The following is a 27,861-nucleotide window of genomic DNA, read 5'->3' as shown; positions in this document are numbered from 1 at the left end:
TCATTTACAGACTGAGGGAGAAACAGCATGAAGGCTGTTGTTACTGGTCGTACAAATGAGGGCCGTACTGCAGATTTTTGTGCGCGATAACAGACCGGAAGTTGTTGAATTTCCGCAAACTTGACTACAGTGATGGGACAAGAACGCGATTCAAAGAAAGGAGGGATGACACTGAGGGAAGTGATCAGACAGAGGTAGAGAGCAGCGGCGGAACGGGGCTCCACTGGCAGAGAAGAAGCAACGGTAGCGACGAGGACCGAGCCCGGGAGGAGAGCGCGGAGGACAGCCAGCCCGGCCGGCCGGCCAGCCGCCCTCCGTCTAACGTTCCAGCGACCTCCGTCGGAGCTCCCTCCGCAGCTCCGCAGCTCCGCATCGCCGCTCCAAGCAGAGCATCTTGGAAAAGGTAAACAACCTTACAGCACCATCCCCTCCCCGGTTCGTTCCAGACCATCTTCCCCTCCGGGATGCTGGTTCTTTTTTTTTTTTCTTGCTCTGCGGTATGAAGCCAGGGGTTTACACAATAACACATCAGCTTATTCATTTCCATCGAGCAGAGCTTCCTGCAGACAAACCTGACGAGTCCATGCTCCATTTCCAGCGTCCTCATAGGCTGAGGCTGCTAGGCTGGTCCCTCTGCGCAGATCAGGCAAAGTATAATGACCACCGAGAGATAAAAGTTAATCTCACACATGATCGCTTGATTATGGCACATATTAGCGGTCGGGATGTATTAGGCAGCAAAGTCGTTATAGTACCTCAGAATTAAGCCTGCAGTAAGTAATTAATCAGTGCAATAATTAATTTATCAGTGATAAATTAAATTGAGCTCGACAATTTCCATCCAGACGATTAATATTTTTTGAAGGGCAATTTATCATAATCCGTTTTATTTGGTGGTTTCGGTTATGTGAGATTCGTTTATTACTTTTCGTTGTGTTTTATTTTGGATATTTAAAATATCTTCCATTTGCAGAGTGGAGTTTTCTGTACAGAATTAAAGTTTATTAGTCTTTGAGAGGGCGAATTTTCATTTATCCGAAAGAGATGACTTGAAACTCAAATTCAGCGTTATCGTGTATCGCAATGATTTCTGGGACAATTTATCGTTCAGCAACATTTGCTATTGTGACGGGCCTATTCAGAGCTGATGTTACGAGGAGAAATAAATAGTAAAAGTATTAGAGGGAGTTTGACACGGTCCATATTATGTTGGCTAATTCAGAACGTCTTCAAAAGCGCAGCTGTGCTGGGCTTTGTGTCGATGGTTCTGGCAGAAAGATAGAACACACAGTGGGTTGCAGTTTGATTCTGTGGGGTTTCCAGTCCTTACTCTTCTATGGACCCCCATCCATGGGATTCTCTAGTAGAAAATCGTCTTTCTCGTCCTTTCTATTTCCATCTTCTTCCTTACTCTTCTCTTCCCTTGTTCCACCTCCTGTATCTCATGTGTCAAACTCGAGGCCCCGGGGCCAAATCTCGCTAAAGCAGCTGGTGAAAAAAACCTTAGTTCGGTTGATATGCCAGTAGATTTCTCTTCCTACTCCAGAACAATTACATAATATTGTTCAATTAGCTAAAAGTAAAAAGGTCTTTTCACTAACTTGCAAGATATCCAGTATTTATTCACAGAATCAGTGTCAACAATCAGATTCAAAACAGTGGAAAATGTCAAACTGGTGTATAATTGCCTAGAAGTTTAAATCTGAACAAACAAGAGGTGGAAAAGAGCAGTACAAAATGGCAGTTAGAACTAATAAAACAGAAGCCGTAGCTATAAGTGAAAATCCTTTCCATTGTCATTCAGGATGGAGAATCTGGTCAAAGTTTCCTCTCCAACTCCCATCAATGCCATCATTAACTCTATAACAACAGCAATACAAAACTTTCTAGGAACTTCTGTGGCAGGGGTGAAATTCAAATAGGCCCAAAGAAATGATGCTGATTGGCCAAATGTTTATTTTTTCTCCTGAGCAACCAAACATGATGGGCTAAAGTCTGTTTGGGAAACTCCATGTTAAATGAGTCAGTGGGGGAAATAACTCAGGTTACATTTAGACATGCACTATATAGAAAAAATGGTTTTAATAGTACAGTTAGTTTTAAAAAAATAATGTTTATGGATCATTTTTATATATTTTTCCCCCTCTCCACATATGGCAGGATGATGCCCCAGCGCCCCCTACGGGCCAACCACCAGTGCACTGGAGGACCACATACATAGAACCTTCAACATAACACTTGTGTGCTTGAATATTATTTTATCAATCAAACTGATCAGCAGTTTTTATCTCTGTGTTGCCAAATTTCATCATTGGGAAAAGATGTTCAATATTATTTAATAATACTTGTTGAATGCACCGCAGAGATAACTTTTTATTAATATTTCAACAGTTTGGTAATGGGTTTTATTAATACGCCCTGGCACAATAACCGACCCTTTGAGAACATTCATGATCTTAATATGTCCCAAAATGAAAACGACTTTGACTCCCCCGCTACATCTACTCCACACTAACGCTTTAGATTTTTGAGTTTTCCTCTTAAGGAAAAGTTCTAGATTATATTGCTGCTGTAGAAAAAGACACAAACCAAGAAATAAATGTCACCGAATCTTTTTCTTATGTGATGATTTCAATGACACGGATAGTAGAAACATCAAGTAAATGAATCATTACATGTTACAAGGCCTTAAAGACTTTTTTGACAAAACCAAGCTATTGCCAAAAATAGCTGCTAGTAAGTAAACAGACTGCACAGAAAATATCAGCAGGAATGTCACCAGAAGAAGAGTTTTTATGAGCTAATCATGCTTTAAGAATAAAAACAAATGAAACTCATCTAAATGAATATTAACCTGACCAAGGACGGATGTCTAGCAGTATCTTTCCATAGTGACCGTGTGTACAGCAATGCCCCTCATACCCAACTTTACACTCAACCCAAACTCTGCTTGGTTCTGTTTCTTCTTGTTCAAAGGGACTCATTGCTTTAAAATTCCTCAAACTCATATTTCTGAGGAGTTGAAGGAAGCTAAACAACTGATGGTCCCTGCTGTTGGAGTGTGTTCCTGCTGCTGAAGAACCACATTTTCCTTCCTCTGTCCTCAGTGTATTTCCCCTAAAGTTTATTGACGTCTCGAGCTCTTGTTAAACGGAAATCGAATTCTTCGTTCGTTCTCATCATCTCGGCCAATAAATAAAATTCTGATTCTGATACGGCAAAATAATCCCTGATGCGATAGATATTTACTTATGACATAAAGCCGCAGCCTGAACGGAAAGCCAAGATTGCTTTAGTAGACGACCAGAGACTGTTTGAAGGTCACAGACAGTCAGGACAGGAGTGATGACCTGTCCATTTTATGTACATTTATTTGCCCCTACACACTCTGCTGTGATTTCAGCCAATGGTGCGTCTACTACATACTGACTTGAAGTGGTGAATATTTATGCATTCATTCATTTTGTGTATTTAGTTGCCTTTATTTTTGCAGAAATCCATTTTGACTGTAAAGGCTGTTTAAAAAAATCTGAGTTGATTTGAGACGTGTAATCGGAGATTGTCAAACTTAATTTGTTTACGTTTGTTTGACATGACAACTTAATGAACTTAATATATTCACTTGAGTAAACTTGATTGTATTACTTGTAACAAACTCATTTTTTAAAAAGTGGATTACCTGTTTTCTGTTTTCAGTGCAATCTCTGAGTCAGTTTTAAAGTCAGATTTTCAGATGATGTTTTGCTACAGTTGTGTAAAAATTGCTCAGTGTATTTGTGCTTTATTTGGTTGCATTCACATAGCGGTAACTGGGATTCCACGTTGTTGGGGTTTTTATGAAAGTATTTTTTGTCATCATTTCTGCTCAGGCACAGAGCGGGCAGTCCTTCCTGGAAGGAGGAGATTTCTCTGCTGATTGTGACCCAGTTGGATCCAGAGGATGGACGTTTGGTTGGGTTTGCTTTTCCTCAGTTCTGCCGCTCTGAAGGCAGCTGGTAAGTTTCAATTTTCATGCCTCTGAGTTATTAGACAGATTAATGTTTCTGCTGACAAACACACACATGAGCAGCAATGACTAATACACTCCTGAAACCTTAACGCACCGTTTGGAGGTATTTATTGCAATGATCGCAATGGTCATCGCAGTGACAATTAAATATGGAGAGTTTCATCACTCTCCATGTTCCAAAAAATATGAATGTTTTTATGGTTCCTACACAGTCCTGAAAAATGTCCCGATCTGGTTAAGCAGGACAAAAGAAAAACGTTTGGTTTCTAGACTATCTACTTTGTAGCATCTTCTAAAGGACAAAAGGTTAATAAATATTAAACAGTGCAGTTTTAATTTTACAGTTTTACACATCAGTTTTTTTGTTTGTTTTTGACTTTCTGGCAGAATGCATGTTCAGAAATAAATATTAGGTTTTAAATTCATGTTGAACTGGAGTTGTTCTGAAATCGGTTCTAAAATGCCAAAGATTTAAAACGTCAATTTTTAGGCATTTAAAAATGAAAGACAACAAAGTCAAGTTAATACCCTGTAAGTCTACATTTAACAACCACATTGCTCATGGGACAAGTTGTAGATTTAGGAACAAAAGTGATGAAAATTAATTATTGTGACACAAAAGCATTAAAATAGCCTTATGCCACAGCATGAAACTTTAAAAATAACTTTTATCTCATGAATTACAACTTTTACTGTAAGTCAAGAGATAAAAGTAAAGGACTCTAAGGTCATACTGCTACTGATAAAAACATTTAGCTTCCTTTGTGAGATGCATTTGTTGCATGCAAAGTAATGAAGGTCATTTTTAGCAGAAGAAACAAGATGCATGTTTTCCGTTTGGATGTTTTCTCCTGTCCTAACCTTTCTTCATTCATATCATTTTTGGGTCTTATACTTGTCATTACCAACAACACCACTGGTGATTTATTCCTAATAGTGATAATAATACATCTACACCAAAAATTTTAACATTTGTAATTCTGATTTTATATAATAAAACGAGGCAATGTTTGAGTACCTCACCGCAAAGATTAAGGCGAGTAAGAAGTTTCCTCTGGAAAACATCTCACTCATGCGAACTAGCTTTTTTTTTTTTTTTTTTTTTTTTTACATTATTAATATTGCACAATAAAGCAAAATGTGGAGATGTTTCTGATCCACCTTGTCCTCCTTGAAATCTGGCTTCCAGTAGGAAACGTGTGTGTGTCGGGTCACGACAGAGGACCAGTGTTTGAAGAGCAGCCAAGCAGCTTAATTTACCCAGAGGGCTTGACTGAAGGCAAAATAACTCTGAGCTGTCAGGCGAGAGCCAGTCCACCTGCAACCTACTCGTGGGTAACACACACACGCGCACGCACACACACCCGCACGCACGCACGCACACACACACACAAATACAAATTAGTGTTTCTACTCATATTAAGACTGTGTTGACTTCCATTTATTTTTGGTTTCATTTTAACTGTGTTTATGCATGACCAACACATCGGACATATTTTCTTACCGTAACTATACTTACTAACCCAAAAAGTGTGTAATTATGGAGTGACTGAAAACATTTCAGCAAATTAATAACCAGAACGCTTCACATTTACTGTTATTGAGGTTTCATCCAAATAACAATATGCAGTGGTTCAGAGCAGGATATTTAGTGCTTTTACAAGATATTTAAAGGTATTTTACCATAAATTTAAATTGTATCCTTTTGCCGTACTTAATTTGTTGAAGTATCGGCATCCAATCGAAGGAAATATATCCTACATCTTTTTAAAAAGTTTTTTTTTTTTTATGTCAAAACTTAAAAGTAGAAACATTTCCTATAAAGTCTATTTCTAAAAAACTATGTTCTTCTTTCCAAAGTTAATGTACCATTTGTGGCTCTAAACAAGTTTTATTTAGATGCAGTCCAACTTTTATACATCTGTATGGAGAACTAGTTGATGTCAGAGAGGAGCTGCGTTTCCATTACAAATGTGTGCAAAACTTTGTCACTATTCAGCTAATATAACAAAACACAATGTCACAATTGCAGTGTTTCCTTTAAACAAAAATCACAATAAGTTTGTTTGCACGTAACTCATTAAAAAACCATTATGATCCTCTAATTACTTCCTGTCATCTTCTTCTTCATGGTTTGCGTCAGTAGAAACATTCGGTTGTTAATCATGTGGTCGTGTGATACAAAAAATGTATTTCCAATGCAGTTTTGTGAAAGAAAACGATTTTATATGACCAAAAAAAAACTCGCCTCATCTCAGTGCTAAAACTTTTGACTAAAAATGAGTTTTTTTCCGAAATTGCCGTGTTTCCACTAAGCAACTTTATTTTTCAAATGTCAAATTGCACAACTATATGGTCAACAGACATGCAGCTAGTAAAGCACACCACCAATTTACATCTTGGAGAAGAAATTGACCAGTGGCCCACATAAAGTAAAATCAGTGTCTTCTGTTCGGTTTGTTTTTATTCCGTTGACTCTGACCCTGCAGGTGGAAACTGAACGGCACAGTCCTGGAGCTGGGGTTGAGCCGGTACACTCTGGTGGCTGGCAGCCTGGTGATCAGCAGCCCTGACAATTCCCAAGATACCGGATCGTACCAGTGTCTGGCTAAGAACCCGTGTGGGACGATCATCAGCCGAGCTGCTAATCTCAAGTTTGGCTGTGAGTCGGACCTTTCTGGATAAGTTGCTCTTTGTTTAATTTGGCACCAAATCTTCATGATTTTAAAGCATTATTCCTCCTTTAAGCCCTCCATGTGTCAGCAGTCTTTGGTGTTTGATATTTCCACCTTCATCTCTGCGTTTTCATCTTTCTTCAGACCTTCATGACTTCCCTCCTGACAGCAGGACTTCACAGACCGTGTATGAGGGCGCCGGCACTTTCCTGGCCTGTCAGCCGCCCCCACATTACCCAGGTAGCACCTTTGCTGCAGTGCTTCAGCATAATGCTGCCAACACTCAGCAAGTAATACTAATGTAACCTTATGTATTCAACACTGTAATAAAGTGTCTGTTGGAATATAAAGTAAACTGGACATTATCCCTGTTTTTGTAAAATGTCATCTTTTTTTTTTACTTTCTTAGTGGAAATGCAAACCTGTGAGCCCCGTTTGATATCACCATGACAACTTGAATATGTCTTATTACCCATTTATGTGTGACGTAAATCACCATCTGCAAAGTACCCTTTGACCCTAGCAAGTCATCAGAAAGCAACTGTACTAGTACGAAGTCACGTTTTTAAGTTCTAACATAAAAATACATTTTGAAATTCTTTTTATTGGATCCATGAAAGAGTATATTAGATGGTATGTGTCTGAAAAATCAGCTGTAGGTTAAAGCTATTGGGTAAAAACATTAAAATTCTTGGGAATAAGCGCAAGTAACAGCTGAAATGCCCTTAACATGCAACTCTCTGTAACCAGAACCCCACATGAGTGATCAGTGTAATTCCTGATTGCGACATCTTTCACCGTATATCGCCTCTTTGTCTTCTGCAGCTCTGTCCTATCGCTGGTATTTCAATGAGTTTCCCAACTTCATCAGAAAGGACGACGGACGCTGGTTTGTGTCGCAGGTCACTGGGAACCTGTACTTGGCCAAAGCAGAGTTAAATGACACTGGGAACTACTTCTGCTTTACTACCATCAATCTGGACATCAGCACCAAAAGCACTTTTAGCAAGGGCAGCCTGCTCACTGTAATGCCAGATGGTAAGGTCACCGGATGTCTTTCTGCTACTGTGGTGGAATAATTCTGTTTTTTTCCCCAGTTTTAGGATTCAAGTATGCATTTTTATCAGAATGTATGCATCAGGTGTGTGCGTTTGTGTGTGCGTGTGTGTGTGTGTGTGTGTGTGTGTGTGTGTGTGTGTGTGTGTGTGTGCATGCTTGAGTGCGTGTGCAACACAACCAGCCACTTTGTCCTGTGAAGCTGATCACCTGACATAAAAATATATATTTTCAACAGCCATATAGCCATGTGTTGAAATTTTACAGCTGTTGAAATTTTACAAAAGTCGCATTAAGAGTCCAGGGTAACTTACATCAGACTGGATTGGTTGAAAATTCCACTCTCAAACTATAAGAAAGGATTCAGTATAAATATGTACCACTTGGTATGTAAGACTTTTGACTGACATAGAACTTTTATTTTGAGTCCAGTTTGATGATGAAGTTTTGATATTTGCCACTTTTCCACTACCAACGAATTGGCGTCCAAAGTGGAGTCTGGACGTTTGGTTCTGAGAAATCAGATAGCAGAACATCTTTGTCTCAGTTTTGAGAAAGTCTGTTGGTATAAAGAACATTTATACCGACAGGAAGGTTAGAATCACAATAAAGCTTTTTCAGAGCTTTATGTTTTATGTCTGTTCATATTTATAGTGATTTTTAAGAACTTGATAATATTTAGATGTCGAAACCTAATTCTGCACCATTAAATGATCAGGTTTTCTTTTCTTTGTCAGCCAATCCCAGGAGGTCAGCACCAAGCATTAGGCTGCGCTTCCCAGCGGAGACTTACGCCCTCGCTGGACACACTGCCCAATTGGAATGCTTTGCGAACGGAAAGTAAGCTTGCAACAAGAAATTAGAACATATTCTAGAAAAGCTGTAATGGAGACATTTTTAACTCAACTTACCTCTAACTTTATTTAAAGCAGAACTTGATCAAAGGGTTGCTAAAAGCAAAGAGTCTGTAAAAATACATGACTTATTCAAAACATGGTACAATATGATTCTCTTTTTTAGGAAGCCAAATTTGCACACTGCACATGGGACAAGAATATATATATATATACTTTGCATATTTTAAAATGGAAATACAATTATTCTCAAAATTTCTGTAACCTTATATCTCAACGCTATACTGGTGTATAGGCTATATTATGTCAGTGCAAGTCATTAAAATTGTAATTACACTAATAAACTTCAATTAAGAAAGAAGGGAAAGAAAGAAATAAGATGATAATATAAATATACTTGATCAATTTCTAAATTCAAAAAGAGATTGAAAGTAAGCACTCAGATTATCTTTAACACATTAAATGTTTAACTTAAAAACAATAAATCTGGAGCTTGTTTTTATCTAAGGGTGCTTAGATTATTGCAGTTGTGGTAAAAGATAAATTAAATCAGGCAACAGCATATTATCAAAAATGTGGTAAAATGGATTTTAGCTAATGTTTTTATATATAGAAAGACATATATATATATATATATAACACATAGGACCTCTGTTCATATAAATCAGAATTTTTTTTATTTAGAAAAAAATTCATATATAGAGAATTACTTTGTTCACAAGGAGTAATTCTCCTCTTGTGAAAGTAAATCTGTACAGTAGGATCTGTCGTATCAGAGACCTGCTTGCTCAGCATTTTCAGGACCAGACCTAAATAAGGCGAGTCTCCGTCGCTCCTCCACTCTGGAACATCGTCACTGAAAAATCTGAGTTATGCAGAAACTGTTGGTTCCTTTAAATCGGGACTGAAAACATTTTGATCACAGATTGACACAGATTTCCCTTTTTGAAGCACGAGGGTAAAGACTCAATTTGGATATAAAGTTTTCTTTATTACTGGTGTTTTGACATCGTATGTGATGTTTCTAAGTGTTATTGCACTCTTAAGGAAATGACCACATATCAGTGCTGCTTTCTTGTTGTCTTTCCTTTGATGTCCTGTAAAGCTCTTTGTCTGGGTTCCAGACTCACTTGCCATCGCTCCAGTGACTGAGCAGTCATTCACGACTCACTGATTTGTTGTTTTTCTGAGTGTAAGTATGTCTAAATTCTTTTGTATTTTTCAGTCCAGTCCCGAAGCTTCGGTGGAGGAAGGTTGACGGTTTAATGCCGTCCAAAACAGGCTCCTCCTCACAGAGTCACACCCTCACCCTACCTGAACTCTCTTTTGACGACGAGGGAATTTATGAGTGTGAAGCCTACAACTCAGAAGGACGTGACACATACCAGGGACGCATCATTGTGCAAGGTGCCAAGCAGAGAGGATTGTAGTGAAATACGCCATTCATCTGGGTTGTCTTGTCTTTGTTTGACCAGCCTCTCTCTCTCTCTCTCTCTCTCTCTCTCTCTCTCTCTCTCTCTCTCTCTCTCTCTCTCTCTCTCCATCCCTGCAGCTCAGCCGGAGTGGTTGCAGGTGATGAGCGACTCGGAGGTGGAGATCAGCTCAGAACTTCACTGGAGCTGCTTAGCTGCTGGAAAACCTCGACCGGCTGTCCGCTGGATACGCAACGGATTGTTTCTCACCACACAGGTAACACACAGAAGCTCTGTTGATCATCTCTGCTCCTTTAGATATCCTGTTTTAGATATTTTGTTTCTGAGCTCATAAAGTCCTGATTTTACATCAAACTTCCATGGTGAAATTCTAGTTTTAAATAATTTACAGCTACATTAGGATTGATTGATCAGGACTACAGCTGCTCTGTAACTAAACGAGCTCTTGCTTGGTCGCTTTGCTGTTCAGTTGAAGACAGTACTGACAGTTACTTCACTCTTTCTCTTACGTTATTTGGTTCATGCTTCGTGTCGGGAAAAAGGATCGGGTGACGGTGAACGGAGCGCATCTGAAAATCAGCAACCTGGCCCTGGAGGATTCAGGGATGTACCAGTGTGTGGCTGAGAACAAACACGGCACGATTTATTCATCTGCCGAGCTGAGGGTCCAAGGTAAGAGAGGCAGTGCAGTCTGAGACATTTTTAACTGCACACTCCGACAAACCGATAAGGAATTTCTGAAGGTTTTTATGCCAGTCAGAAACACCCAATCAGAGCCAGGAGGAGGGTCTCAGAGCTGTCAGTCAACCTACTGTACTTGTTGCATAATGTGCTGATGGCAGAGAAACAACTTACCGTTCCAGGAAAACTATTTTATGTCATGACACTGCGTTCTGACTTCCTGCATGCCGTGTCCCTGTTCCAGTCCAGGCTCCAGATTTCAGGCTGAATCCGGTGAGGAAGCTGATCCCGGCAGCCAGAGGCGGCCAGGTGGTGATCGAGTGTCGCCCTCGCGCGGCACCGAAGCCCATCCTGTTCTGGAGCCGAGGGACGGAGCTTCTGACCAACAGCAGCAGGTACCAGACTGTAGCAGAAACAGGAAAACATGCATTGTTGCTCCCAGGCAGAAGAAAGACAAACATTTCTGAGATTTAAATTTTTTTTTCTTTGACATTCCACAACAACCTCTCACAAAGTACTTAACATCATAATGCTGAAGGCAGATTTTGGTGCCTTCAGCGGAGTATTATATAAAGAGTCGTTGTGTTTTTTAGAATCGGTGCTGGTTTCCTCAGAGCTGTCACTTATTCTGCATATTATAGGACAGAACCATCTCCTGCTCACACTGCCACACTCTGCTAATCATCAGAAAATCAGTTGATCTTATGCTAAATCAAGTCAGATATGAAAAATCTACATATTGTCAGACATTAAAATTTCATAATAAATAAAAAAAGAAACGTCTTTTTTTTTTTTAATTCACCAATAAACAGATGATATGAAAATAAGGCATAAAACAGTGTTTATATCTGTTAGCAGAGCTCTGGTTAGCCGGCTGTGTGTTTCTGTTTTGTTTTACGCCTCCCGTCTGTCTCCTCCCAGGATCACAGTAACTCCAGATGGCACGCTGTGGATCTACAACATCAGCCGGGCAGATGAAGGAAAATACACCTGCTTTGCTGAGAACTACCTGGGCAAAGCCAACAGCACCGGACACCTGTCTGTTAGAGGTAAACTGTGGCTTCACATCTCAGTGAAACCTAACACTGCATCCTCTGCACTCTGGCTGGGTCCCTGTTGCCACTTGAAGTTCATCCAGTTTGTTTGCCGCAGATCTAATGTTGTCCATTATCATTGATGGACTGGAAGAGATGGTTTGAACTCTGCTGCTATATCAAGGGCTATAGTTCAGGTAGCATGTGAGACTTCAGGTGCTAATCAGACGCTTCCTGTTGTGTAAGAAAAACACTTTGTTGTCATAGTCAACAGATCATGATGACTCATTTGTGATCTGTGACCAAATGTTGACCAAACATTTCAACATTAGCTTTATCTGACCACAAAGCTCGATTCAAAAAATGTTGCTGTGTTTTTTCCTAAGTGCATTTATTCAATCTCTAATCTGGCTTCTTTTTCTGTTTCATTTTGAGAAATGGCCTCCTCCTTTCTGAGTGACTTTATAGTTAACACAGGACTTGTTCAATGTAAATATTAACTGCTGACAATTGGCATACTGTGTTGATGACTGTATGAAAATCAAGTCCTTGATTTTCATAGTTTGCACAGAATATATTTGCAAAAATATTGGAAAGTTTAGGAAACATCTGTGTAAGGCTCCGTTATTTACATATACCTTGATTATTTTATTATTTTGCAGATTAAAATGCCAACCAGGTTTGGCTTAACAGTTGTTTCTATGCCGCTCTTCTTTCTGTATTGCCGTCTGTCCCAGCTTTCGCTCTCAGGAACGAGAAGATAACTAACGATCCCTAAAGAGAGAATCTCTACCACGTGCGCTTTGCCCAGCTAAATGTTATCTCTTAATATTTACAGACATGTATTTAACTTGCAGATGCCACCAAAATCACACTGGCTCCCTCCAACGCTGACATCAACCAGGGGGAGAACGTGACGCTGCAGTGCCACGCCTCCCATGACCCCACCATGGACTTGACCTTCACCTGGGCCCTCAATGGGGTTCTGCTGGACCTGGAGAACTGGGCTGGGCCGTACCAGCGGGTGGAGGCGGTGAGCGCTGTGACCCAGAGCCTCATACCTTATCCCTGTGGCACAGCCTGAAGTCCTGATTGTAGACGGACATTTCAGTCTGCTGTGGGACGTCATTCCTTTATGATCCAGATTTAGGCCTGTCACGATAACAGACTTTATCGGACGATAATTGTCCCAAAAATGATTGTAATTCATAACAATACTGTCATTTTGACCCCATTTTTAACTGATATGATGACAACGGCATAATAATCCAAGTACACCTCAGCCTGTCATGATACATTTTACTAGATGATAAATTTCCCTAGAAATTATTGTGATAAACGATAATGTTATTGTTTTCAGGCAATTTTCAAGAAATCTATTTGTAATGACATAATAATTCAGGTTTGTCCCCATAAACACATAATAAACATTAATTTTGTTAAGAACACTTCACACTGGAACTGGAAGACATTTTATTAAATATCCCAAATAAAGCAACCAAACACAATTAAAAAAAGGAAAGCTACACGCAACTGAAACCATAAAAAACGGATTACGAAGTCTCTAAACCAAATTCCCCTTAAAAAAATATGAATCATCAGAATGAAAAATATTGAATTAACATTTTAATTAATCATGTAATTGATTAATTGCTTGACAGTCTTATCTATGATCATAGTTGAAGATGATGACGTAGAGAAATTGCGAAGAAAACGTATTCTACCTTATACTCTGCTGCTGATTTCTGTTATACCACACCTGGAATTCACAGCACAGTCAGCGTTTTCAGCACTGATCTATTTTCAGCCCGTCTATGAATAAGAATAAAATTACACTATACATCAGCTGCATGTGACTAAAATAGAATGCTTTTACAGCAAATAACCTTTACAGGAGACGCTACATCCGATTAGTTTCTTATTTCATTCATTTGTACTGAAATATTTTAATGTTCTCTTACAGGCAGATGCTCTAAGTGCACCAGTAGCTGCGTTTTCCGCTACAGATGTGCACGAAACTTTTCTGATATATTCCGATAATATCGAGTCGCCCCTCTTCGTCTCCTCTCGCGCCCTCCAAGATTTTGTAACTGCCACCACTGTGAGTTGCGCAATGAACTGAACTTATATAGCGCTTTATCCGATCATTTTGACCACTCAAAGCGCTTTACACTAGAGCCACATTCTCCCATTCGCACTCACAAACGCTCACACATTTATGCACCGATACGCAGCTCGGTAGGCAACTTGGGGTTAAGTGCCTTGCCCAGGGGCACGTCGACATGTGGCAGGAGGAAGCTGGAATTGAACATGCAACCTTCTGATGCAACCTTCTGAAAACGACTACTCTACCCACAGAGCCACAGTCGCCCTAATAAACTTGTTCACGAGATAAGTCATTAAAAACATATCATCCATGCTCCAGCTACTTCCTGTCTTTTTCTTCGTCTCTTCCGCCTGTAGCTAGCAACTATTGGGCTATTGATCACGTGACTCATGTGACGCGATACAGATGAAAAACCACCTCGTTCTAGCGCCGAAAATTAGAAAAACAAAAAACGAGTTTTTTTTCCCCCCGAAATCGCCGTGTTTCCATTAACAGGATTTATTTTTGTAATTCCAATTTGCGCAATTATACGGTTAATGGAAACGCCGCTAGTGACTTCTGACTTCGCAGATTGTTTTCCGTCGGCGGAGCGGAACCTAATTCCCGCGGTATTCCGTCTGTCCCTCTGTCCTTTCAGAAGGAAAACATCGGCGACCTGCTTATTGTAAACGCTCAGCTGAGTCAGGCCGGAGTATTTACCTGCACAGCTCAGACTGTGGTGGACAGCGCTGCTTCTTCTGCTAAACTGGTTGTGCGAGGTGAGTAACATCAAAGCTTCTGACACCTGCTTCGTTTTTAGACAGAAAATGGGAGTAGAGAGAATATATATATATATATATATATATATATATATATATATATATATATATATATATATATAATATTATTATTAAATCATTCAAAGTTCCACTGATATCGACCTTTTTAGCTGCTACTGAACAGAGTTGGAATGTTTAACGATGTTGAAAATGTGGGGAAATTAGACATTTTCAAAGTGATATATTGATGTTCACCCTCTCAACATCAATACACATTCACGTTGTAAGGAACACTTCTCACTGGAACTGGAGGACATTTTAAATATCCAAAATAAAACAAATCAAATCCCACACACATCCAAGTCCACAAATAAAATGGACCATTTATCTGTAAACAAAACTGCTGCTAGAAAAATATTAATGATCAGCATGGAAATGATCAAGCTCGTTTTAATTTATCATGAAGTTGATTGTGACGGGTTTATTGGTTCATCGCTGATGTTTTAGCACCTTTATGTTTGCAGTTTAAACTCTAAACTCACAGCCATGTGGCCCGTCACATCTACTGGTGTTAAGTAATTCATAAATAATTCACTTCCATTTATGTGATACAAGTTATTATTTTTTGCATCTGCTGCTGAATTTCTTCAGCTGCAGAGAAAAATCGCTAACCATGTTGATTTGATTTGAGGCGTGGAGTCAAAGCCCAGCTTCTGACTGATTCATGTGAATACTGTGGACACAATGTGCTGCTTTGGTGCCCAGGACCCCCAGGACCACCCGGTGGTCTGCTGGTGAAGAACGTGGCCGAGACGTCGGTGGAACTCAAATGGAGCCGTGGCTATGACAACCACAGTCCCATCGGCAAATACGTCATAATGGGTCGATCGTCTCTCTCGACAGAGTGGAGGAAGATGATGACAGGTGTGTGATGTCGTGGCGTTTGGTCCAAGGGGCAAAATGACGTCATGTGCAAACTCACTTTTTGAACCAGGAAGTGAGTTAGTCTAATTTTGTTGAGTGATTTATCGTCCTCTCACATTCAGAACCTCTCCACTCTATTATTAACAGCTACAATGTAGCACCAAGGGACTTTAGTTCTGTAATGTATAGCATATGAACAAAATGTAAGGTTTTAGCTTCCAAACTCTAGCTGACAATTACCATTGAACATCTACAGTGTGAATAGAGAGATCATCAAGTGCCGAACGTTCAGTAAAAATTATTACTTTGCACGATAGAGTGGAATTGACAAGGTAACAAGTAATAAGCCACATCATTTAATTTAAGACATGAGCGTACAAAGTGTCACAACACTTAACACGTTGACATTTTAGACAAATGTGATGGCACACAGGTAGAAAACGAATCCATTTGGACAACAAAAAAAAGCCAAGTCCTACCAAATGGAAATTAAAAACTTAAACACACAAGTTAAGCAAACCGTTGTGGTTCAACAGAGCTTTACAAGATGTTCAAAACTGTTTTTCCCTCCATGTTTTTTTTTTTTGTAAAATGCAAACAATATGTGCAAAACTAAGAATCTTGTTTAGTGTTTTTAAAAGGATGTGTTCCTGTTAAAAATGCTCAAGAAAATATGTCACATTAAAAAAAACAACAAAAAAAACCCTGCAAACAGTAAAAACGTGAACGGGCTTCCTAATGATCATTTTCATTTCCACCGTCTGTCCCGGACATTTCCAGTGAAGGAACAACTGACTGTCTGTGTTTTGATTTTTAGCCTACGTGTCATCAGCACATGGCGATAAAATGTATTTTATTGCGATATTGGTATTATCACGAATTATATGATACGGCCCAGTTGCTATTCAGGTGGGGTGAGAAATGTAAAAGCAGAAACGTTGTTTGTGGTTATTTAATGAGAGTCCAAATGTAATCGTAATGTTCTTTAAAACAACAAAATCTTGACATTTCTTTCTGTGTTCCACCTCATTATTCGATATACTCCGTAAAGGACAGAATCAATCCATAGAAATAAACCCAGGTGCCTTTAATGTTCTCACCAGAACCAGCAAACATCGAGGGGAACGCCGAGTCGGCGCGGGTGACCGGATTGATTCCCTGGATGGATTATGAATTCCAGGTCATCGCCAGCAACATTCTGGGCAGCGGGGAGCCCAGCATGCCGTCCCACGTCATCCGCACAAAGCAAGCAGGTAACGTCCCAAAAAGAGACCCCCAGTCTCACACCGTCGCCCTGGCAACCGTTTCAACGCAGTCATTTTTGCTGTAAATGAATTTCTCTAGAGCTGCCTAACCAAACCCTTGAAAAATGATTGAGCTTAATAAATAATTATGATACAAAATGAATGTGTTTAACGTTTGAGTAAAGACTCAAGAGTTGTGTTTGTGTTTTATGGTTTTAAAACCATTGAAGCCGACTTATTAGAGATATTGAGGCTGTTAGTTGCTCACCTAGAGCTTGTGAGGAAATAAATTACATCAATTTATTGAAGTATTTTTCTACACTTCATTAAGTCGGAGGACCAGAACTGTGCAGTTCTTAACTTCTGCAAATGTTAGGAAATATTTTGTTTCCAAGGCTACTCCCCCTTTAAATGCTTTAACTATTTAACAGACAGAGGTTTCACACCTTGTGTTTTGTGTTTTCATGTTTGGATCACAGCTCCTACGGTGGCCCCAAGTGGACTCGGTGGAGGGGGAGGAAACCGCAATGAACTGATTGTTACCTGGACTGTGAGTAGCTGGTCTCCAGCTTTTGTGCTGTCCATGACAGCACACTGTCTTATTATTCATGTGGCATTTTCACATTCACAGTAGCGTGCTGCTCTGCAACAAAACCAAGTTTTATAACGATACTTTATTTTTTCTTCCATAAAGGATTTACTGATAATATCTGTGAACGGAGTAGAACTTACAGGGTTCATCTAGGTCAGGTCATTATCAAACTGTGGTCTGCTGACTCAAAACGGGCTGCACAGTGGCGCAGTTGGTAGAGCTGTTGCCTTGCAGCAAGAAGGTTCTGGGTTCGATTCCCGGTCTTTCTGCATGGAGTTTGCATGATCTCCCTGTGCATGGTGGGTTTTCTCTGGGTACTCCGATTTCCTCCCACAGTCCAAAAACATGACTGTCAGGTTAATTGGTCTCTCCAAATTGCCCCTAGGTGTGAGTGTGTGTGCATGGTTGTGTGTCCTGTGTGTCTCTGTGTTGCCCTGCGACAGACTGGCGACCTGTCCAGGGTGACCCCGCATCTTGCCCGGAACGTTAGCTGGAGATGGGCACCAGCACCCCTCCTGACTCCACTAAGGGACAAGGGTGTAAGAAAATGGATGGATGGCTTAAAACCGGGTCACTCAAAAGAAAGACTGAAGTTACCACTGGAGAGATAACAACGCCAGGAATACTGTATGATCGGAGGAAGCCAAGCCATGCGTGCTGAGAGTATTGGTGTGACGTTCATGAGCCATTCGATTCTTATGAACGAGTCTCAGTTGGTCAGAACTGTTCTATGTTTTCCGACTTTTCTTGCTCATAATGCTCTGTTCTCATGTCAACAGCTAGTTATTTTTTTATTTACTTAAAAAGAATTTAATCTATAAAATAAATACAATAGAAAAATACAATTGACTGAAAATGGTGGATAATTTTTATATTTAATGGTGCAGAAGAGGATATTTGTTTCTACCAAAATAACTCAATTTACTTTTTCTTTTATTTTGTTTCTAAATTACAGATAGCCCCAAAATGTTATTAATGCATACAACATTGGTAGTAAAGAACAACTTCTTCTTTTCTGATTTCCATGTATTTCACACAATTGGAAAGTTTTGAATCCACACTTTCAGAATCTGTAAATAACTCCAAAAGACCCTGGATAGATGTGTTCATGACTCTGTTGTGGCCAGCCCCATTTACACATTTCCTTTCTTATTAGGATGAACAAAAAAAACTACAATAAATGAGTTAAGAGACTAATATTTCAATTTAAGGTTGTATATGTTAAGATGTTGTGTTTTTGTGGGGTGGTTTCGAGTCAGATGGTCCATGAGGGTTTGTGAAATGGGTCAAGGGGTCCTCAGGCTGAAAAAGTTTGAGGAACACTGCTCTAGGTTACTGATCAGGTGTCATGGGAACCCATCCAACCGTGGTTGGCACATGATGATTCACCGGATGGGATGGACAGGCTGGTAACGCTAACAACAACAACTCCAGCACTGACACTTTGCCCTTCTTGTTCTTGGTTTGTCCTGAATCGCCCAGCCCATGGCCAGGGAGTACCAGAACGGGGACGGCTTTGGCTACATTCTGGCCTTCAGGAAGAAAGACACGCCGCTGTGGTCGGAGGTGCAAATCCTGCATGTGGAGTCCTCTCGCTACGTCTACTACAATGAAAGCCTGACGCCTTACACTCCTTTTGAAGTAAAGATCAAAGCGTACAACCGCAGAGGTGAAGGTCCGTTCAGCCAGCTCTCAGACGTCTACTCTGCAGAGGAAGGCGAGTCTTTCACTTCTCTCCAGTTCAGCTCAGCTTTGAACCCTCACCGATCATATTTTTACGAATTCTTGCAATGTTTGATCATTTGAGATTATCAATAGATCTAATTTAAAGTGTGATTAAATGCATTCGAAGTTGGGCTCTTAATATATGCAGTGAGATCATTTTGAGGGGAAAAAAACATTCACACCGGTATTGTCAAAGGACCACAAATGGCTCCCGGGCCACACTTTTTACATCCCTGCCATAGCTGCTCACAGAAACTCCCCACTGTAAGACGAGTAGGAAAATCCCCCGCCCCCTTTACACATTGAAATGGTTTGACATTGTCTCCAATGTTCTCTTCCACCACTAGAGAGCAGCCACAACCTTGGCACAACCGTCACATATTTACATGTTTTGTCAGTTTGTAAATAAAAATAAGACCTTTATTTATCCAGAAGAAATTGGTTTCTTAACTGTGGCAAAAGGAGGGTGACGGAGAAGGAGTTCTCCGTCACCCTCCTTTTGACAGAGAACTCAAAATGAGTTCTCCGTCAAAAGGAGAACTTAATGTTTAACTAAATGTTAAACATTAAGTTTAACATTAACTTAATGTTTAAGTTAATGTTAACATTTACTTAAACATTAAGTTAATTTTAAACTTAATGTTTAAAATTAAACATTTTAAATAATGCTTAATTTTAAACATTAAGCATAATTTAAAATTACACAACTAGACGACATAAACATAAAAGAACCCAATAAACCAATTATCTCCTTGTTATCTGAGGAGATGAGTGTGTCTGGTCTCTGGATTTCCTCCAGCAGACTTAAAGGACAACAAGCCTGTTACAAAGTTTTAGGAACTGATAACAAAATTAAGTTTGCAGATTGATTTGATCTTAGCCTGCAAACTTTCAATGTATTTTAAAAAAAAAACAGAGTATAGTCTAGACAGACTCCCAGATTTAGACATTCAGGAACCTTTTCTAAAGGAGTCCCATCAACAGTACCGATAGCTGATTGCAGACGGCATTTTATGTTATTTGTTTGTTTATACCAACCCACATGACTTTGGTCTTAAAGGTATTTATCTGAAGATTTCAAAAGGATTGTCCTGAGACTAAGTTGAAGTTGTTGGAGGATACAAGTAGAGAATTGTGTCATCAACATAGAACTGTATACGTGAAATCACACCAGATTTAGCTGCTTTATTAGTAAATTGGACAGAAAGGCCAGGTCAAGTCTTGACCCTTGTGGAACATTAGTTGGTATATTACAATTTAGTTTGCTTTATGAAGTTTGTCGCCCCTCTGTAGAGCCAACTGTGAGACCTTCAGGCATCAATGCCACAGCACTGTCGGCCTTTGAGATCCAGGTGTCATGGGAACCCATCCAGCCGCTTAGCAACGGCATCCTAAGAGGATATGAGGTAAGCAGCTTCACTCACACTAACATGGCTGCAAATCAAATGCCATGGTCATTTTTGTAAATATGTTACTCTGTGTTTTGATGGGAAAACCAGCTCACAAAGCACAGAAACCTGTACCAAATAGTTGAAGTGGTTTTATGGTTAACAGGTTGTCCAGTCAGGGCAGCATCAGAAAACCGAGGTGGATTTGGTGACCAAATATATGCATTTGTTTGTATGAACCAGGCGCGGAGCTATAGTGGGGGCCTGGGCCCGGATGGGTGCCCATGGGGGCCCGGGTCTGGAGGTGCCAGGGAGGGAGGAATGGTTTCAAGTCGCTTTAATGTCTGATTATAGAAGGAGAAAGTGTGCCCTCGCCTGTTCAGAAAGGTGTATGTAATGCTAAAGTTACTGTCCCTCAATGGAATATATAGTAGTCAGTCCCAGTGACTATTTGACTCACGGTTTAGCCAATGTGCTTCCTGGGTAAAAATGAAATGAGAAACGTGACCCAAACCGCACCCCCCACCGCTCCACCGTTTCCAGCAGCACAGGTGATACACGTGAGGGGCCCGGTCATTGGCCGCGCCGCCCGCCCCGATGCTGACTTGTTCCGCTAGTGGTATGAACCTTTTCAGTTTCTGGTAATCTGGTGGAATTTCTATGAAAGGAAAGTTGATGATGACAGAGCCAGCAGCTTGGTTTATATTAATGGATAAATCACTATCTGTTCTCTCAGACAGCTTTTTCATTGCTGCTTATGCATATAGAATTGCTTTGACCTATTGTAAAAGGTGGACTGATTGTTTATTACTCCAATTTGATGTAATCCAGGCTCACATTATCAGCTTTTCTGATTTCAGTCCAGTTCAGAGCAAAGGCAATTTTTTATTAGTGACAGAAAAGCTGATGTCAGCAGCTGATTACTGGTTTATATAATTATAACAATCAGTTTTTATTTTCCTGTTTGTCAACCTCAGCTGGTCATTACATGCGCACTGCAAAAGTACAAAATTCCACCCAACATTTTTGGTCAAGTTTCTAGCGCAAATATCTTATACTTTAAATAAGACAAAACTAACTTACAAGTAACTTTTCAGCAAGAGACAGAAGTTTGTTTAAATAAACTATTTGTTAATATCAATGAAGCATTTGTTCCATTGGCAGATTGTTTAACTTATAGCACTGAAAAAAAATTCTTATTAGTAAAATAATTTGCCATTGGAACTGGAATGTTTTCATCAATATTTAGGAATTATTTACTGAAATGAGCTCCTGTATCTTACTGGAAAATGACTTATGAGTTAGTTTTGTCTTATTTCAGGTGTATTAAGATGTTTGCACTGGAAACTAGACCAAAAATACTGCGTAAGGCTTTGTGTTGTTGCAGTGCGAAGACTGGAAAAAATAAAACTACGAATGAAGGGGTAGAGGAAACCTAAGTGTCTGCGTTCGGTGTTTGTCCTCAGATCCGATACTGGCGGCAGCACGAGAGAGAGGCGGCCGCGGACCGGGTCAGGACGGCCGGGCTACAGCCTACAGCCCGGGTGTCCGGCCTTCGACCGAGCACTCGGTACAATGTGGCCGTTCTGGCGTACAACAGCGCCGGCACGGGGCCTCCGTCGCCTCGCACTGCCGTCACCACCAGGAAACCACGTACGGCCACAGTTCTCCCCTGGCAACGCACGCGTTCCTATCCAACACCACTCAGCCCTGGAGAGCTCGTTTAGGCTTTCACAAAGTGACTTTATGAAAATCCAGCAGACAGTAACTCTGTTCGCTTTAGTATTTCAGCTTCCTGCAGTTAGCTTTTTTTTTTTTTAATCTTTTTTATTACAGCCAAACAAACAAATTATAATACACAATTCTTATTGCACATATATACACCCATCAACACTCTTGGAGATATAGTGCATAAAAAAAAAAGAAGCAGAAATACAATACACCATTTTCAGCCCTTCTTGGTTGCTTTTTCAACAAAATGAAAAAAGTTTAATTGAAAATGAAACTAGAGAACAATCCCAACCAAGTCAGCCAAAAACCCCCCAAAACCCGTTGCTTTGTGCATGTTTTTTTAGCATTGAAAAGACAAAGCAATTATAATTAGTAACAATAAAAATTGTATAGAACTGTAAAACTAATTGTGATGACAGTCTATATATATATATATATATATATATATATATATATATGTTATGAACTGATACCAACAAAATGGCATCCGATCCTCTAAATCTGAATCTCTGTGCAAATGCAGCCCAACATGTTCATTTTCTTAACTTTGTCGATGCATATCAGAAAACTGGATTCTTTTTACCGTTTTCTAAACCTGCCTTAGTTCATTTTAGTATTTTGTATCTAATATTTTTAATGCCCGTCCTTCAATTTCAGCTCCCAATCGTCCTCCGGGCAACGTGTCGACTGAAACCAAAGGCTCTGAAGTAACGCTGAAGTGGAGTCATGTGACAGCGATGCACAACGAGTCAGCCGTGTTGGGCTATAAGGTCAGTTCTCTGAACATAGGAAGTCTAAGCGGTCAGCACTGACCTCAGCTGCAGCTCAAAACAACAACAGGACAAAGGAATTTCTTCCATTTTGGTTAGATGTACTTTTATGTAAATCTTCGGTTTCTGAAATGCTCTCCTGTCTGTGTAACGACAGTAAATCTTTATTCCAGGAGACTTTCTGGATGCATTCTGTTGAGGTTCCTGCCTCTCTGTTTCCTTATGAAACCTAATGTTGCTTGTTTTTTTGTTTTTTTTTTTAAAGCTTTTTAAGAGCTGCTTGCGTTGCTATTTTTCAGATTCTGTACAGACATGATGACCAGACTGTAATGAAGTTTCTGGACAAGTCGAAGACGTCATTCACTCTGCCGCTAACTAAAGACTACGGCTACGCACTGCTGGAGATTCGGACATGGGGCGAGGGCGGAGACGGACCGTCTCATGAGGTCATCGTGTCCCAGGACTCTGGTAAGATGTGACAGCCTGAGTCACATCTTTCACTATTGAGAAGTTAAATGAGATTATTAGAGGAAGCAGAAGAAGTTACCATGAACATCCACTCTTCTATTTCCCCTTTAAACTGTTTTCCCCATCTTTCTTCTTTTTTTCTCCTTTTTATATCATATCTGTGTCCTTTACGTTTGAAATAAACTAAACGCAAATTTGAATGACATTTTTTTAGATGTATATACATATCATTTGTAACACTCTTAACTGCTTATGAGAGTAATTCTGTTTGATTTCTCAGTGGTATTCAAACAACAACGCTGAGAGCCACACTAACACACAACATGTTAAAAAAACAGAAATGGACAGCAATAAATCAAATAATCACATAATAAATTAAAACAAACTCAATAGTTTCCACTTGGAGGATTTATCATTTGTCTCTTTTCTCTCTTTCTGTCAAAAATTTAAATGATAAAACTCTTCACTCTGGTGCTTTGGTCTCAATTATCCCATTTTTCAAAGGACAATTTTGTTTATAGACTCATCATAATTCATTTTATTTGATATTTCTGTTGTATTGTTTGTGCTAAATTTTAATTAGAATTTAAAGTTTATTGATCTTTGAGAATGTGTTCTTGCATTGCTTTGTCATAACCATTATGCTACTTGAAAATGGTCTGAAAACAACAATATTACCACATATCACAATAACATCTGGGACAATTTATCATCCAGCAGAATTTCTTCTTGTAACAGGCCTATTTGCACCAGTTTTTAGCTTCTAACTTTTGTCCATTGTACTTTTGGCAAGTCAAAATACAAAAAGAAAAACAACTTAAGAACAGTTGACTGTACGCACACCCATCTGTGTGAGACTGATCACTTCAGTTTAAACCAAAAAGCTGAGATTCTTTCCTCCATTCAGCCCCACTGACTCAGAAAAACACTTTGACCTACACTGAGCCGTGCTGCTCTCTCTCTCCATTTCACAGGAACCGGAATGATGGTGCAGAAGGACGCCTCCTCTGCCCTGACCAGCTCCCTCCTCCACATGGCCATTGGCCCGGTTCTCTTGGCCTTCAGCCTGCTGTGATCCGTCTGTTACTGTTAGTGAAGCGAAGGCTCCAGGTGGACTTTAGATTTCATTCCTTATAATAACAGTTTTAACATCTCAGTGCAGTGGAGGGAACCAGAACTTACCACTCCTGGGTTCTTCATGAACATCAGCTCTTAAGGTGCAAACAGAACTGAGTGAGTGGATGGTTAGCATTGTTAGCTTCTAGATGTGTGATCTGACATTCACTCTAAGAGCAGCTATATCTACGTCGTTTAATTTGGCAAAAAAAAGCCTTTCATCTGCCGCAGTTGTTTTCTGCATGTCAGGTCTCACTGTCTTCCCGTTTTCCTGGACGTGCATGGAGCAGCGTAACCCGACGGAATGAAAGCTGCATGTTGTTCCCTCCATCCCCTCGTCTCCACCTGCTGCAACTCCGTCTTTAGAGAGGAGGGTCTTAATTGTTTCTGCAAAACCAGGGACTAAGCACCCACTTTAATCTGGTTAAAGTTGAGTTGAAGCTTTTAAAATGCTGTCTATTGTTTTTCTTTCGATATACTTTTTTTTTTACTTTTTGCCCTAATGAGCATGGCATTCTGGGGTTAACACGGTTTCACTCTGCATTCACAGATATTTTAGGGAGGATGATTAGATAGCTGGGGCGGTTAGCTCTAAAACTATCGTGGTCATTCTAAAACCAAGAAAATCAGAATTTTGTACTCTGATGAAACAGAAAAGAGTTTTGTGTAACAAACCACTGTAGCCGCCAGGTTAGTGCCTCAGCACTGCAGAAGAAAATGATTTGTTTCTGTTGTGCTCGTTTTTCAGATTATCTCAAAGTAGCAAGTGTTAAATACAGAAAATAGGTTTTATGTCTTTAGGTTAAAAAAAAAGTTGACGCCTTCAAAACAACGTAAGTTCCCGCAACGGTAGATTAGAAAAAGAAATGTCCTTTCTGCCATTTGCTCTGACCGCAACAATCAGACGGACCTTTAAGCTGACTCGCTCTGTTTGTGTTTGTGTCTCTGTTGTAACCGCAGCAGGCGGCAGAGCACGTCCGCTCCTTTTATCATTGATAGAATATGTGCCTGCAGTGTAAAAAACGTTCATGTTTGATGTGTTTATTGCCGATCATTTTTTGCCGATAAGGCTAATCAGGGAGAGATGAAAGAGTTGTTAGTATTAGTGCCGTGGTCAGGCCACCGGCGCTGACGCAACACGTCTGACCCTCTGCAGTTCCCAGATCCCACCGAGCCTCCAGAACACCCGCCGCCTTCTGTTGTTTCTAGAGGTTCTTGCTGTTATTTTTATTTCTTTCTTCTTATTTTTGCCTTATTTATTTCAATGTGTTGATTTTTATTTATATATTTCTTGTTTTGCCAAGAACAAATTTTTTTATTTGCACTTTTTTTTTTTTTGTCAAAGTGTTTGCACTATCTTTTATTATTTATGCAGGATTTAGTTCAGGGGTGTCCAAAGTGTGGCTGGGGGGCCATTTGTGCCCACTCCACCCCAAAAATTGAAAATCGCCTGTTCTTCTTACATAACAGTTCAAAGTCCTTTTTAAGATTTAGATCTTCAATTACATTCATTTTTTATAAAAGTTTCTTTATTGTTGAAAAGATGAAAGAAGAAGAAACAAAAAAAATCACATTAAACAGTTTTTTCTTTTTTTATTTCATGAATTTAGTGACTCATCTGAAGTTTAGTTTTGCCAGTTTGGACACTACTTGACTTGAATGGAAATTCTCAGAGTTGCTGTTCTGTAACTTCTGAACTGACTGGAAAATGCTGTTATAACCTATTTATCAACACATCAATGCATAGTGCAGATGTGAAAATGTCTAGTTTTAATTTAAAGCTGCAATTCTGCTTCAGTTGAGTCATGTATGTCCAATCAAATAATTATGATCCAAAACGTTTTGCTGATTTTATCATTTGAATAAACGGCAGTTATCACTAGTAATACTCTGTGCCAACTGGCCTCTGATCCGAGTCCATAAACAGGCAGGAAGTTGTAGAACAGCCTGTTTGTACCACTAAGCTCTCACCTGAAGCAGTCAGCAAAACTCGGGTCTCTTCAAGTGAAGACTGAAGCACTTACAAGAAAATTAGCATGGTGTAAATGTTTCCATCAAAATCTAGATGAAGTCCTAGTTAGACTTAAACTACACAGGTGATTTTGTGAGTCTGACCTGCTGTCAGCCTGCAGTCTTTATATAGTGAAGGAAGGAAGTAAGACTGCAGAATTAATATTTAAATCAAATACAAAAAAAGGTAGAAATGTCACCTTTTTGTCAGCTTTGAGGGCAAACCTTTAATTTATCGTTGAGTTGTGCCTAAATCCACGAACGTCTTTGTATTTAAATGGCTTTGACGACCAGACTTGTTTACTTTGCTGGTGGTTGGATAATAGACTACTTGATTGTACATGCAAATGCTTTATTTGATCATTTCAACATGTTTTGTGTTACAGTTTTATGACTTTGAGTCAGTTAGTTTGTGATGTATCAGGAAACGTTTTCTGTAGTCAGCTTAGGGTTAGGGTTTACCCTAACCCTAAGCTAGGGTTAGGATTAACCCTAGCTTAGGGTTAGGGTTAACCCTAGCTTAGGTTGGTGAATTTTCTCACAGGGTTAATTATTATTATTATTGGTGTAATAATAATTACACCAATAATTACACATTATTGGTGTAATGTTGCTGTTGGTTATCTTCAGCAGTCAGTGTGAATTTAAAACCTGGGAAACATTTTCTATATTAGCTGGAAAAAAATGGGAAAACTGATTTTTTTTCTTGACATATATAGTCTATATTCCTCTTAGTGCTTACATTTTCTCAAGACAGTAGGTTGCCATTTTGTCTTTCAATTTTTAATTTGGGCTGTACTCTGAGGCAATGTGACCTGTCATTCAACCGCTCATCCAGAAGAGCTTATGAAATACATAACCTGTTTATACACGACTTCTAACGTCTGCTCTGTCTTCCACTCCCAAATGTAAAGCATTACACAGCAGTTGTCAGAACCACTGAATGTAGTTTATGGTGTGTGTCGTTGTGCTTTATACTCTGTACAGTGTTTTCTTTTTTTTATGCCTTCAGTGTTCAGTGCAGAGCCATAAGGATATGTGACCATATATGGTAGCGTTGGCCAAACAGACACGAGCTTGAATCAGTTCTGGCTTATTTTGCCTTTGGGTCTTTTTTTTTTTTATTATTTTTTTTATTATTTGTATTGTAACTGAATGGAAGGTGCAAGAAGATTGCTACATGTAAAGCTGTTTTTAAATAAACACATTGGAATTATATTTGAGCAAAGTGTTTCTTTTCTTTTATATCAACTCATAAAACTCACTGCCTGCCTTTGTTGTACAGG

At 39.6% G+C, this 27,861-nt stretch overlaps 1 protein-coding gene across 2 annotated transcripts; it reads left to right on the top strand.

The window, feature by feature from the left end:
* Positions 1–61: 61 nt before the first annotated feature.
* On the top strand, positions 62–27,793 carry cntn2 (contactin 2). 2 transcript variants are annotated; one of them, XM_081607484.1, is made up of 23 exons: positions 62–403; positions 3,870–3,995; positions 5,202–5,340; positions 6,499–6,671; positions 6,829–6,924; positions 7,510–7,722; positions 8,478–8,580; positions 9,820–10,001; positions 10,147–10,283; positions 10,570–10,699; positions 10,953–11,103; positions 11,630–11,757; positions 12,600–12,775; positions 14,487–14,607; positions 15,373–15,531; positions 16,635–16,784; positions 17,255–17,325; positions 18,850–19,084; positions 20,386–20,498; positions 21,947–22,133; positions 22,869–22,981; positions 23,281–23,449; positions 24,424–27,793. In XM_081607484.1, exons 2-23 carry the CDS (start codon positions 3,941–3,943, stop codon positions 24,522–24,524), a joined length of 3,102 nt encoding a protein of 1,033 aa, XP_081463610.1. In that variant the 5' UTR covers positions 62–403; positions 3,870–3,940; the 3' UTR covers positions 24,525–27,793. The 2 variants fall into 2 exon arrangements, with proteins under 2 accessions (XP_081463610.1, XP_008408497.1); XM_008410275.3 differs by having other exon boundaries at positions 64–403; positions 5,199–5,340.
* Positions 27,794–27,861: the final 68 nt, after the last annotated feature.

The sequence above is a fragment of the Poecilia reticulata genome, chromosome 5 (assembly GCF_904066995.2).
Source record: "Poecilia reticulata chromosome 5, P_reticulata-male-v2, whole genome shotgun sequence".
Taxonomy (NCBI): domain Eukaryota; kingdom Metazoa; phylum Chordata; class Actinopteri; order Cyprinodontiformes; family Poeciliidae; genus Poecilia; species Poecilia reticulata.
The sequence above is the reverse complement of the archived record's forward strand: the minus strand, read 5'-3'. Positions and strand labels throughout refer to the sequence as shown.